The sequence below is a fragment of the Aquila chrysaetos genome, chromosome 15 (genome assembly GCF_900496995.4).
Source record: "Aquila chrysaetos chrysaetos chromosome 15, bAquChr1.4, whole genome shotgun sequence".
Lineage (NCBI taxonomy): Eukaryota > Metazoa > Chordata > Aves > Accipitriformes > Accipitridae > Aquila > Aquila chrysaetos.
The window spans coordinates 24,074,579-24,088,296 of record NC_044018.1 but is presented as its reverse complement, the minus strand read 5'-3'; the positions used below and the strand labels follow the sequence as shown (position 1 = coordinate 24,088,296).

The following is a 13,718-nucleotide window of genomic DNA, read 5'->3' as shown; positions in this document are numbered from 1 at the left end:
TAAATCCATCCATCTACCTATTTCCTTTTCTTAGTAGCATGATTTGTCCTCTAATCTAATAGGGATGTTAAAATCTCAACCATATAGTATTTAAAAAAAAAAAAAAAAATCGTGTATTCCAGTCCGACCTGGAGGAAGGAAGGGAATCCAGGATCAAGTGAATCCAAAGAAAATTCCCATCTTTGCTCCTGTAGAACATCTTTCATAACCCTTCTCCAAAATATTTTCGACCAATATGTTTGTTTTTTCATGCTTTTATTTAGTTTACTGCATCACTATTATGTAATGGTCCCCCCACTCCCATATTTCTACCTGTATTTCCAGTTTTCTTGGTAACAGTATACTTTTAAGCTTCTATATTCCACTTATGATTGCTACTCTATTTTTTTTTATTATACTTTGATTTTGTACCTTGCATTACTAGATTTGGTTTCTGTATTTTGTTGCTAAGCTTTTGAAATTACTTGTACCGAAATCTCTTATTTCTTGAGGATTTCACTTCATCCCTAAGTGGAATTATGTCCCGATATCAATAGAATAATCAATTTTCTTTTAGTATCCTGAGACAGATTTTGTTCTTGCTGTCTGTTCAACTACAAAGCTATCTTTCTATGTACCTTTATCTCTTTACATATCTTTTTATTTGCTGTGCTTGTTCCTATCTTTAAAATCAAATTTGGGGATTGCATTAGTTTTGTATAATCTCCCTCTTCCTGTTTCTCAATTTAAAACTCTTCTGAAACATTAATTAGCTCCCCAAGAAGTCAAATGTTCACCATTCTCTCTGAAAATCTTCTAAAGGTGAATCTTCCTAAATAGCCTTTCACAAACAGTCTGTTACCTTCATTAAATTGTTATGTTTTTTCTACTGTTCTGTGCACAGGAAAACTTGTCATGAAGATCCCTGAAAACTCAGTTAACCATCTGCAGATCATTTCATACTCTTTTTTTTTCCCCCTCCAGTGTTATTTATATAATCTTATCTTTCTTCAGTTTTCTCTTATGCTATAAGTTTTATTGTTTCTACTCTGATGTGACTAGCTTCCTTTTCTTCCTTTTTCTTAATTTATCGTGAACTTCCAAGTATCACTTTCTTTCTTGGACACATTTTCTTAATATCCTCCTGTTTGTGGAGACCTATTCTTTTTTGCTTGTTGTGTTTTAGATCAGCATTTGGTATTTGTTGTTCTCTCCAGTGACATTTACATTCATCGTTGTCTTTATAATCATTTCAATCTAATGCACAAAAAATTTCAAGCCCATACATAGACATATTCCACATATTCTACACCTAGTCATTTTCAGTGATATACTGCTGTATTGGTCTTAGCCTTAATGTTTATTTTTTTTATGTTCTAAGCCTTAATGAAGAAAATCAATGAATTCCTGTAATTCTTTGTCTAGAAGATTATAGAACGTGTTTGAACATGTCATTTCTATTAGTTATAGTCTAGTTATTTACTTTATATAGTACATTCTTTGAGATGGTGATTTTACAGCGTGCTTATTCCTGCATATTGAAAACCAAACTTTTTGGATTTTTGTTATAATCACTTTTGAAAGTTTATTTTTGATCTGCTCCTAAAATTGATATATATTTTTTTAAATTTATGACCTATATAATGCATCATCCCAAATTTTGTCATGTAGTCTGTTTCTAAAAGAGTCTTCTCAAAATTCTAAAGCAAATCTGTCAATTAGTTTAAATAGTTTTGGTTTCACCGAGTTATCTTGAGTTCTTTGGTAAATACAGTACTGTATCAGTTTCTTTATCTGTAGTTACCACAGTGATTATTGCATTCTGAACTTTCTCGTATAATGAAAATTAACTGAAATCTTGGGCAAAGGTTACCTTTGAAGAAATTATGTACTAAAGCAGCTTTCTGCTGTGGTTCCACAAATAATATGTAGTGTTTTGAGTGATCAAACCAGCAGGATAGGTAAGTAAATCAGTCACCTTGTTTCCTCTACTGTTATCTTCCCTCCTGGTAACAGTTTGGTTGTCAGCAGTGACTTCATGGCATGCGTAAGATTTATTGTTTGTTAGGAGTGTTGCTGATAGATTACTTGGTCCAACTGCCATGTTCATCATCTGTGTCTTACACTATGCTTGCTGGACAGCCGTGCCTGAAGAGTTCCCCATGGTAGCATTTTTTAATACCACTACTTGTAAGGCAACACTGTAAATGAAGTAGGAATTCAGGTACATCACTTAACTGAAGAGTTACTGATCCTTTTTTGGTTTGGTGGCACCTGACTGTTACACAGTTCCAGTCTCATCAGGGTGCATCTTTATAGTGGCCAGACAACAGCATGATGCTCTAAACAAGCAACGTAAGAATCATTTGATTCTGGATGCTTAGCACTACAGTTGGTCTCTCCACAAAGTTAAGATAGCATTGATAATAAAAATGTTTTAAAGCAGACACTGCATACTTTCAAATCATAGCTTTCTGATTTACTCTCTCACTTTGTAGGCATATGGCATTTAAATTTTTAAATACTAAAGGAAATTACTAGGCAATACCTAACTGCTTTTTGATGTACTTAAACTTGAAGTTCTACAGAAGTATCTTGAAAGCATTAAACTAAAGGCATTTTGACATTAGAACAACAGAGTAGGTGATTTTAATGACAAAACCCAATGCTGTAAAGTCTGAATTTGAGCATTCAGTGTTACTTAGAAAAGCCAAACATGTTAGATGGCATATTTCTGAAGCATTTTTGCTCTCTTGCTGATGCTAAAATTGTGCTTTTGTAATCTCAGTTCATATTGAACTACTCCTGTCGGTAAAATAACTAAAAGACAGAAGTATGGTTTCTTGCTTTATAACAAGGTAGGAATGAGGTCATTATATGTGCATCTTTAACTCCTGTACGTGTCCTGGTTTGTATGTATGTGTACTACTTGAGAGATATTAGATCATTCTGTTACCTTTTCAGAAGACAGATGTGGAATGGACAGAAAATGGAAGTGAAAAATACTACGGTCTTGTTAAAATAAATGTAATCCTTCCTTACTTTGTAGCTGAGTGTGGTGGTCGAATTCATGCTGCTACATCGGGGCGCATTTTGTCCCCTGGTTATCCAGCACCATATGACAACAATCTTCATTGCACTTGGATTATCGAAGCAGATCCAGGAAAGACAATAAGGTACATGCTTAATTTCAATATTTATTGTTTACTTCAGTATTTTATAATTTATAGTCTATGCCTTACATTCTCACACTCCTCTACACAATTTTTTGTTTATTAACTCCTTCTTACATTAATAAAGTTGATGCTTGTCATGGTGGCATTTATGAGTGCCATTTCTCTAGGGAACCTGGGTATCTAATTGTGTAGGGGACATCTAGGCATCTAATTCAGAACTGTGCATTCCATTAGATAATACAGCCTATAAATCTTCAGTGTGGTAGAGTGATGCACTGCTATGCCTTTTTCTAGCTGCAAACAAGCTGAAGTGCCAAGCTGTTGTGGTGGGTTGACCTTGACTGGATGGCCGGTGCCCACCAAGCCGCTCTATCACTCCCCTCCTCAGCAGGACAGGGAGGGGAGAAAATAAGATTGAAAAAACCCTCGTGGGTCAAGATAAAGACAATTTAATAAAGCAAAAGCAAAGGCCATGCATAGAAGCAAAGGAAAACAAAAGATTTATCCTCTACTTCCCATCAGCAGGTGATGTCCAGCCATTTCCTGCGAAGTAGGGCTTCAGTACCCGTAGTGGTTGCTCCGGAAGACAAACATCGTAATAACGTATGCCTCCCGTCCTCCTCCTTTCTCTTAGCTTTTATTGCTGAGCAGATGTCATATGGTCTGGACTATGACTTTGGTCCGTTTGGGTCAGCTGTCCTGGCTGTGTCCCCTCCTCTCAGCCTACTGGTGAGGGGGGATGTTGGAGAGACAGCCTTGATGCTGCGCGAGCACTGCTCCGCAGCAGCCAAAACACCTTTCTAGCTACCAGTACAGAGCACAGCACTACGAGGGCTGCTATGGGGAAAATTAACTCCACCTCAGCCAGACCCAATACAGCTGTCAATAGTGCCTTGAATCACTGTAATGCCATTCTTTTATATTTTACTGTCACATTCAATGTAATAATGTGTTTTAAATCAAATATAATTATTCAACACTATTCCTTAAATACATTACCTCAAGCAGCTGTAAAGTTCTTGAGTCTGTCAGGAGTGCTTAGACATCAGGCATCTTGGACCCTGATGGGTATCTATTAGGAACTGTCTTTTTGTCATGAATGCTTTGATCTGGTGAGGATTTGACAATGAACAGCAGCAGCAGAGAAGATTAGTGCTATAAAGCTTTATATACAACTCTGAAGGGTTTTCATTTTCTATTCCTGCTCTCTTCCGTTATACCATTATTAACATTTATAACATTTTGAATTATGTAAGTATCAGACTTTTTCCCCATAACCATTTGAATAATAAGACCAGCAACATCTCAGAAGACGTTGGAAAAAATCAAATTTGAGAAAAATGATGAGATTTTAATAATAAGTGTGTACAGGACTGAGAGAATGCTTTATAGATAAGGACTGGAAGATTTCTCCACATAGAGTAGGCAGCATAACAGAAAAGGTAAGAAATTAGAAGAATGCAGAAAATGAGGAAGACACAACTGGTGACTAATGCACGAAATAAAGGTGCATACCAAGAACTGAATGATGGAATCTAGAGCTTTTATTTCTATAATGATTTATGGAAAGATGATGGAAGGATTCAAGAACTCAGGCAGAAGGAAATCAGTAATACAATAAGAACTTTTAAAACAGTTTTTCCTCGTCAGTTTGACATACTGACAAGAAAGACTATCATACTTTGCTGTTGTTGAATAGCTAAGTGAAGGAATACCAACATTTAAAGACTCTTTCAGCTCAGTTTTGCTGCAGTAACACACAGTTTCAAAAACTTTGAAATGGCAAGTTCTATTCAATATTCAAGCTAGTTTGTCCACGCCGAACAGGAAGTTGCTGTGAAAGCAAGAATGTAACAAAAGCATTTAACTTCTAATCAAGATAGATAATCTTAATCTCTGTCATTTTAAAATAATCTATTGGTACTAATATGTTTAATGATACGCAACAGACATTAATTTTATACTCTAGTGAGAGAAGTATGTGATTTCCAGTTAATGTGTTACTTCAGAATATTAGCTATTTATTTATTTAGAGCAAAAAGTTAGCAAATGGTAAGCTGTTTCATTATTTAGTTTATGTGGACAATAGTTTTAACTGATCACTTAAATGAAAATTACTACTTTTTAAATTTAAACAGACAAAACAATATAAGCAAATGGCAAGTTATTCACTGAGAGGTTTATTTCCTTTTTTATTTTTAGTAATCCTGTTTCACTAAGCCAAATAATGAATTCACTCCATTATAGGTGATTTCAATGCATCATTTACATTTAAATGACAATTTTCAAATTAATGATTTCCAATTAATGATAAATGTAATGAAGAAATATCAACACGTAACTATTTGAAACAAAAAAGTTTTGATACTTATCTATTAGATTTCTTCAATGTTAAAAATGTAAACAGACAGCGCTTGAAGTCAGTGCACATATTTTGACTTATAACATTCTTGAACACCTTTCTAAATCTAATGCTTCACCTGGAGATAAATACAGATTATTCCATTATAATACAATTTTATATTTTATGTATTTTGGCATGAGGCAAAGATAGGTTAGCATGTTTTCTGGTGTTGTATAGGAAAGAAAATGCCATGTTGACAGAATTTCCTGTGCTATGTATGCTGTCCAGTAGCTGCTGCTTTTTTTCAATTGCATGTAATTCAAGCCAATCCGTGTTCTTGGTATCATCATTTGAATAGAGAGGAAATCTTTGATGACATCATAGTTCTTATCCCTTAAAATATCTATCATAAAAATGTTAGCTTATAGAACAAGTACTGTATGCCCTGTAATGGTGTTTTCTGTAATTCAGGCATTTACAGAACAGAGTAGCATCTGTCTTACAAGATCAGCTCATCCAACAGGAAAAATGGATAACTCTGCAGGACCACCAGCCCTGCTTCAGTCCTAAACACCATCTCAAAACTAAGTACAGTTTGGGAATGATTGCATGGAGTTTTGTGTATTTGTGTGTAATGAGTAATGTGCACTGCTTTACTTTCTCTTTGCAGTCTGCATTTTATTGTTTTTGACACTGAGGTTGCTCATGACATCTTGAAGGTATGGGATGGGCCTATTGAGAGCAGCATACTTCTGAAAGAATGGAGTGGCTCAGCCCTTCCAGAGGATATTCACAGCACTTTCAACTCATTAACATTACAATTTGACAGTGATTTCTTCATCAGCAAATCAGGCTTCTCCATTCAGTTTTCAAGTATGTAGATATTTTTTCATCTTAAATATAAGAATTATATGCATTATTTATATATATTATTCTTATATATATTAACTGTTTCTCATCTTTCAACTTCCTCAGTCTTTAAAAAAAAAAGAGATTATTTTAATTATTTTATATATTTATGCAAATAGCTATGACTAGGGAGAATTTTTGGATTTGCTTTGAATGTTTAAGTTTTCTTATTCCTTGTTTTGTACAGCAATCACATGCCTAGCATTATCTAATTAGCACTATTTAACAAGTAAAAATAGGTTCGTGCATAGATAAGTTTTCTTCTGCACTGACAGTTTTAACTGTTCCTGCCAGTGCTACCTAATAATATATTATTCTGTGTTTACTCTTTATGTTGTTTGGGTTTTTTTTTTCTCACAGCATTGGTTGCATTATGCATCGTTTTTACGACCTTAACCACTGTTAATGTTAAACTGAGAAGGAAAATATATCTTACCATATTGAAATACATTTAAAAATTTACTATTTAACTAATCAAATTCATCTTTAGGTCTAAAGTGAAATCTCCTCTGTATACAGAGGAGCTGTGATTGATATTGTTCAAGTGATCAATATTGTAAAACTGCGTATGTGGAGTTTTTCTATGATACTATGACTGAAGTGTTAGAGACTGAGGGTAGGACTGCAGGGAGACTGTATCATTGTCTTTCACTCAGTTGTTGCATCCTTATATATCTAGATATAATGTATGTAAGTGTATTTCTCCTCAGGAACATAGTAAAATTATGAATTAATAAAATGTGTGAGAGTAGGAGTATTATTTAAAACCTTCTCTGTAGGTGCTGTCATTCAGAAGTAAAGGGCACTATTAAGCTTTCAGTCATTATTATTTGCATGAGCAAGTATACTTTGGGGGTTTCCTGGTCTCTAAATAATGCATTTTACATTTACCCGTTTACTTCATTTTGCTTGATTTTTCTGAATGCTGTACCCCGCAAACCACAGGCTCTTTCATCAGCCCTAAGGTACCTAGTTAAAAGTATGCAAAATGAATTAAAGACAAAGAGCAGAATAAACATTTGTAGAATTTCTGACCAGTGTACTATATATATAATATGCTGCTTTTCATGTTGATTGAAAAATGTTAAATTTTACATTTGTGGAAATGAAGGGTTTTTTTGCTCTGTTAGGGTTACCAAACACATTTTATGTTGTATTATATGAAAATATTTACAAGTTTATGCACAAATTTTGAAAGGAGGAAAATGTTTAAGCAGTTAGATTTGTTAACACATTCTTTGACCTTCAGTGATACTTATAGTATGTAGAAGACAATTTAATGCTTTAAGGGTGAAGAACTGATTTTGTCATCTTAGTATAATATCTGATGGATGCACTCAGTGGTCATGCTGGCAATTGCAGAGTATGTCTTACTGCAATTAGTGGTGAAGAACTGAATGCCTTAGCTGAAGTAAAGGGAAAATGATATTAAAGTTTCATTCACCCTGCTTGACAAGTGGAATGTTTTATTAATTTTTTAATTGTAAGGAGTAAAAAATATGATTTAAGGAATATGTTAAAGTAAATGTTAAATTATTTCATCTAAAAATCAGAGCTTCGTTTATTTAGTCTTCTTGAGGCGATGGGCAGACCACTGTGGCCTTGATCTGTAAAGGATTTAAACTAATTAATCTATGGCTAAGTGAGGATCTTTGCATGCTTTAGTATTCATCGTGTGTTCAAACTGTGGGCCAGTTTATAGCAAAGCTGCACAGAATATTGAAATTTCACTACTTTAGTGGTTTGTAACTCAATGAATAAAAGTCTTGAGTTGCTTGAACTTTTTTCTGCTAATTGCAGAAGATGTAGATGTTTTATTACAAGTTCTGTGAAGGTGACTGCTCAAGTTTCGTGTCTTTGTGTCACTAGAAGGATTTTCAAGTGTTGCATTTATTAATGAGTATATTTTATTTAAATATTAATTACAGTCCAAGAAGTAAACTTCAGGTGCATAATTGCACAGGTTTGGAAAACTTTCAATAATCTGGACTTCTTAGACATGCAATTTCTGTATTGGATTATGCAATTGGGATGAGTGTCTATGTCAGTGAATATCCACTTAAGGGATCATACAAAGGATATACATCTGAGAGTATCAGGTCAGAACAACAGCTTAAAGACAAAGCATTAAAGTGCTAACCTTTAGCTGGAGAATTTCTTTCACTGTGCTGTGAATGTGCTGATTACTTTCTATATTTTTCAGTCTAGAATGTCCTTACTGCATCTGCCTAAAAAAGAGGTGCTGTGAAAGGATAGTATGAGGTAGATCAGAAAATATCACCTATAAATTACTTACTGTTGATTGTAAATGTAATTAGAGGTATTTTTAATGGAAAAATATAAGTGGCTGAAGGTTACAAAATGTTTGAACACTGTTAAAAGTGCCTTGTCTTGCCCACTCAGCTCAGCACGTAGAGCATGAGGACATGAACTGACAAGAGTGATTATGTTAATTGTAATCAGTCTAATGCTTTTCATTAAAACTTAATTACCATTTAATCATGCATAAAAGGACAAAAAATGGAGTTCATTGTACAAAATTGACCTTTACTCTTGGGGTTAAATACATTTAAACTATGTATTACAAGTCAGGGATGTCAACCGACTCTTCCTGGTCATGATACTAAAAGTGAACACAAGAAGGGTATAGGCAAATTTGGTATTTGGCTTCTTGATTCCAAAGAAACAAAATTACTGGCAGCAAAAACTTCCTGCCTAAGTTAACCACAAAAAACAAGTTTTCTAACCTAGCTTATTCTGTCCAACGTGTCTAAGGTAAATGGGATAAATTTCCCTCTGAAGTTGCCTTTTTCTTGTTATCAGCTATAGGTCTAGATGTACTAACATATGCTAAATTTCAAACCTCTGGACATCTAAGGGCAGGTGAAATGAATCCTACCTGTCTTTTTACAGGTGTCTACTTCCCTTTGATATGCCACAAGGTATCCTGGCTAATCTCCATCTGCCAGTCCGGAAGGTCACACACCCATAAGTCCTTGGTCATATCTTCCAGTCTTGTGCAGATACCTTGGATATTGTAAGGCATCTCGAATGAGACTAGCTGCCTATGTTGAAGCAGATCAATCTTGCCCTGAATGTTTAATCTTCAGCTACTCTAGACTCCTGAAAGCACCTGAACCCCATGCTAGCAGATGGTCCATTGCTTTTATTGACCTGAAGCTTATTTTATTGAGAGCTTGTTTATATCTAACCATATAATTCGTTTCTTGATATTTAACAAAACCAGTAGAAGTGGCAGATGATCGGAACAGCACTGGCAGTTGCTAGTTGCATTATCATTCTTACACACTCAGACAGCCTTATTTTAACAATACCTAATAGTAGTTCTACATTCACTGTCTAGCCTTTTTTCTTGAACTAAATTCTCAGCTGTTGCAACTTAAAGAGAACTGTATCCTTTTCTTAAACTAAATAATGCATTCATAGTTCCTCAGCTGGTTTTCATAGATTTTGCTCCTCAAGGCTATAATACATCAAAGGATTATTTGCACTCTTCTTAAAATAGAAAAAACATTTTTGGAAATGTCTGGCTTTTCTAGAGTCAGGCCCATCTGTGATCGTTTTCTATGCCTACCTCTGGTTCTATGGCATTGTTAATTTCTCTTAGTCATAGTATTCTGTAAGCATACACTTTAATTAACAATATACCTATCTCTGCTTTCATGAGAACAGAAAGGTTATCTTTTTTTTTGCTAATACAGAAGAACTGGCAAAAAGTTAATAAAGTAGCAAAGAGTTTTTTCTTAACTTCTTTGAAATATTTCTGTGTTATTAAAAGAACACTCATTTTAGTAAAAGCAAAGATACAAAATTAAGGCACTTCTATAGTTGGTTTAGTCAATTTTTTTTTCTGTTGTTTGCTTGCTCTCCCAATATATTTAAACTTTGCTCTTGAAGTAAATGCAGATAAAAGCAATGATGAGTAAAGATGCCTGACTAAATCTTTATCTCAACAAGTCATCAATTATGATAATAAAAATAAACAACTTATACCAACCAGTTAATTAGAACAATTATTTGGAAATTATTGTGTCTGATGTTGACACATCTGTTGATATCTTACTTCCTCTGACAAGAGCTTAAGCATCAGCAGTTCTGTGTTCCATAGTTCCTAATGACACTGGGCTTAATCTGACAAATCTGTTTAAGCAATGATGCCTGCTTCTGTCCAGTTTTGTAATTCCATTTGATCATTTGTTTGTCTACAGCAATTCTGACAGTAACTGTGTCACCTATCTCAAACTGTTTAGAGTACTGTTGTCTTGTAAATTGTTATTTTATTGCTGAGATAACTTTTAATCGCTTGCCAAATCATAGAATCATAGAATCATTTAGGTTGGAAAAGGCCTTCAAGATCGAGTCCAACCATCAAACATGCCCACTAAACCATGTCCTGAAGTACCGCGTCCACTTGCCTTTTGAATACCTCCAGGGATGGTGACTCAACCACTTCCCTGGGCAGCCCATTCCAATGTCTGACAACCCTCTCAGTAAAAAAAAATTTCCTAATATCTAATCTAAATCTCCCTTGCCTCAACTTGAGGCCATTTCCTCTTGTCCTATCTCCAGCCACCTGACAGAAGAGACCAGCACCCACCTCACTACAACCCCCTTTCAGGTAGTTGTAGAGAGCAATAAGGTCTCCCCTCAGCCTCCTTTTCTCCAGGCTAAACAACCCCAGTTCCCTCAGCCGCTCCTCATAAGACTTGTGCTCCAGGCCCCTCACCAACTTGGTTGCCCTCCTCTGAACACGCTCCAGCAACTCCATGTCTTTCCTGTAGTGAGGGGCCCAAAGCTGAACACAGGACTCGAGGTGCGGCCTCACCAGTGCTGAGTACAGGGGGGCAATCACCTCCCTGCTCCTGCTGGCCACACTATTTCTGATACAGGCCAGGATGCCGTTGGCCTTCTTGGCCACCTGGGCACACTGCTGGCTCATATTTAGCCAGCTGTTGACCAACACCCCCCAGGTCCTTTTCTCCCAGGCAGCTTTCCAGCCACCCTTCCCCAAGCCTGTAGCGCTGCATGGGGTTGCCGTGACCGAAGTGCAGGACCCGGCACTTGGCCTTGTTGAACTTCATACGAAGCTACTACTGCTTCATACGAGCTACTACACCTAAGTAGTATAAGCATTTCCATGACAGAATCTTCGTTGCTAGGATTTGTCATGCAATTATTGCAGTTTGATTCACAATTAAATTATCAGGAAAGGGGGGTTAGCACAAAAATATATTTTAAAAGAAATTTACACTTGCGTAATCGTATATTTGTCTTACTAACTAAATTTCGAGTTCAAAGAAAATGAAATCCATTAAGACATCCCATGTCAAAATAAATGGACACAAGAATTCAAGATTCCCTTTTAAAGCCTAACCTAATCATTTTGCAGTTCAGTCTCTTGTCTTGCTTTCTGTGATGCTATAAATGTTGCATTCCATGCTCAAAATAACACAGTTTCATGCTAATGAATTAGATGATGGGTAGGAATGCTATGAAACTGTGTCATAGCATTGCTACCCATTGTCTAATACATGGCCTGGGCAACGCAGCCTCAGTTTCATCGCAGGTAGCAGTTCTTCATTCCCTTCCTGTGGAACTGAGCAGAAATTAATCTTGTAGGTTACTTTGATGGTTATCTCTAATCTCCTGAGCTTTTGTACTTCAGACTTAATGAAGGAGGCTGCATTAGCATTTGGGTTTCTTTTTTCTTTACATTCTTGGACAATACAAGATATTTAAATACGTGGTTGATGCTAATTTGCACACTTCCTGGTCTGTACATTTACCTATATTACATGAGATACTTTTTAGAGAGCATACACTATTTTTTCACATTTGGAAATGTTTGTTAGTCTGAAATCACTGCAAATCCTATGTACAATGTCTCAGCTTTGATATGCCAAAATCCTTCTCAAACCTATTGTGCAAGCATAATGCACTAGACAGGGGAAGCTTGTGCATTGCCTGCAATTTATGAGCCTAAGTCCTGAAAAGCCTTTATTATTTTTATAACCACGTGGAGTAGGAGAAAATAGAGTGTCTGCAGCACAACACTACAGCAAGTAGCTTATGTGATTATTTACCATAGACATAGTGAACATGCTATTGATGAAGGTGATGTGTTTCTTTTCTCGAGCTACAATAGATTACAGGCTAAACAAACTGATAAAAAAAAGAAGCGTCCTTCAGGTGAAAGACAAATCAGGCACAAATCTAACGTTGCTCACAAGGCTACAGACACACAAATACAGTGTGTCATATTCTAAAAAACAGTCTCCTATTGATTTTCAGTGAAGTTTTAAATCAACTTTGAAAATGTAATTTGGGGCCAAATCCCAAATAAGCTCTAAAATGGGATTCTGGAAGATTATGAAATTAAAAACAGAAGCTTAACACAGTGGCTGCCAACATATGGAGGTCTGAAAACTCCCAATCTGTGGTTTTCCCAGCTGCCTATTCTTCTGGCACGTACCTCTAGTTCCATCTTTTGTGCACACAGAAGCCTGTTCCACTATGAGCAGGTGAGATAGTAAAAGATGGGAAATCTGTACAGAGTATTACTCTATAACCCACTGAGTATCATGTAGCTTACTGCTTACAACACATGTGCAAGAACTGAGAAGCAGCCATTTAGTTCCTTTCCAGCTTAATGGAATTCAAATCCTCCGTCCTGGCTATGCCATTTTAGGCACTTAATTTTTCTCAGTCATTTCTAAAAAGTCTAACTATGGAATTTGGTTTGGTTTAGCACCCTTGAGTCTAAAATGTAGTTATTGCTTTCCCTGCTTTACAGCATATATGTTTTAATTGTGTTCATTTTCAAGTTTCTGAATTCATCAGGTTTTTTAGAAAATTGCATATGGCAATGTTACATCACAGCATGAACATGGCCCTTCTCATAAGTATGTAAGCTAGATATTAATTGTGTGTCTATATATCAGTGTAAGGGCTGAGAAGAAAAGAGCCTGTTATAAAAGAAGAGCAATGACAGCAGAACTGGTAATTTTTAATGTTTGGATTACTTATCAATGCATATAACCTCTATACCCTTTAGATATTTGCACAATACCAAATGAAGCAATAGTAGACTTGTAATTTTCATGCAGTTACAGAACCTCTTGGGGATCTTGAGAAGTAAAACAACTTGGAAAGGAGACAAGTTGAAAAGTTGACAGTCTGTCTAAATGTTCACTTTACTAGATGACACATCAGTGCTTAAATGTCTGGTGTTTTGTTTAATTAGGATCGAGTGTATTTGGCATGATAAAAAGATTGTTAGTTTCACATAC

The 13,718-nt window shown here is 35.7% G+C and overlaps 1 protein-coding gene across 1 annotated transcript in view; it reads left to right on the top strand.

The window, feature by feature from the left end:
- Positions 1 to 13,718, top strand: part of CSMD1 (CUB and Sushi multiple domains 1) — a 1,239,551-nt gene that overhangs the window by 991,864 nt on the left and 233,969 nt on the right. Inside the window, exons 25-26 of the mRNA XM_030037616.2 lie at positions 3,029 to 3,155; positions 6,170 to 6,372. Coding sequence (XP_029893476.1) covers positions 3,029 to 3,155; positions 6,170 to 6,372 — 330 coding nt within the window. The remainder of the gene's footprint in view (positions 1 to 3,028; positions 3,156 to 6,169; positions 6,373 to 13,718) is intronic.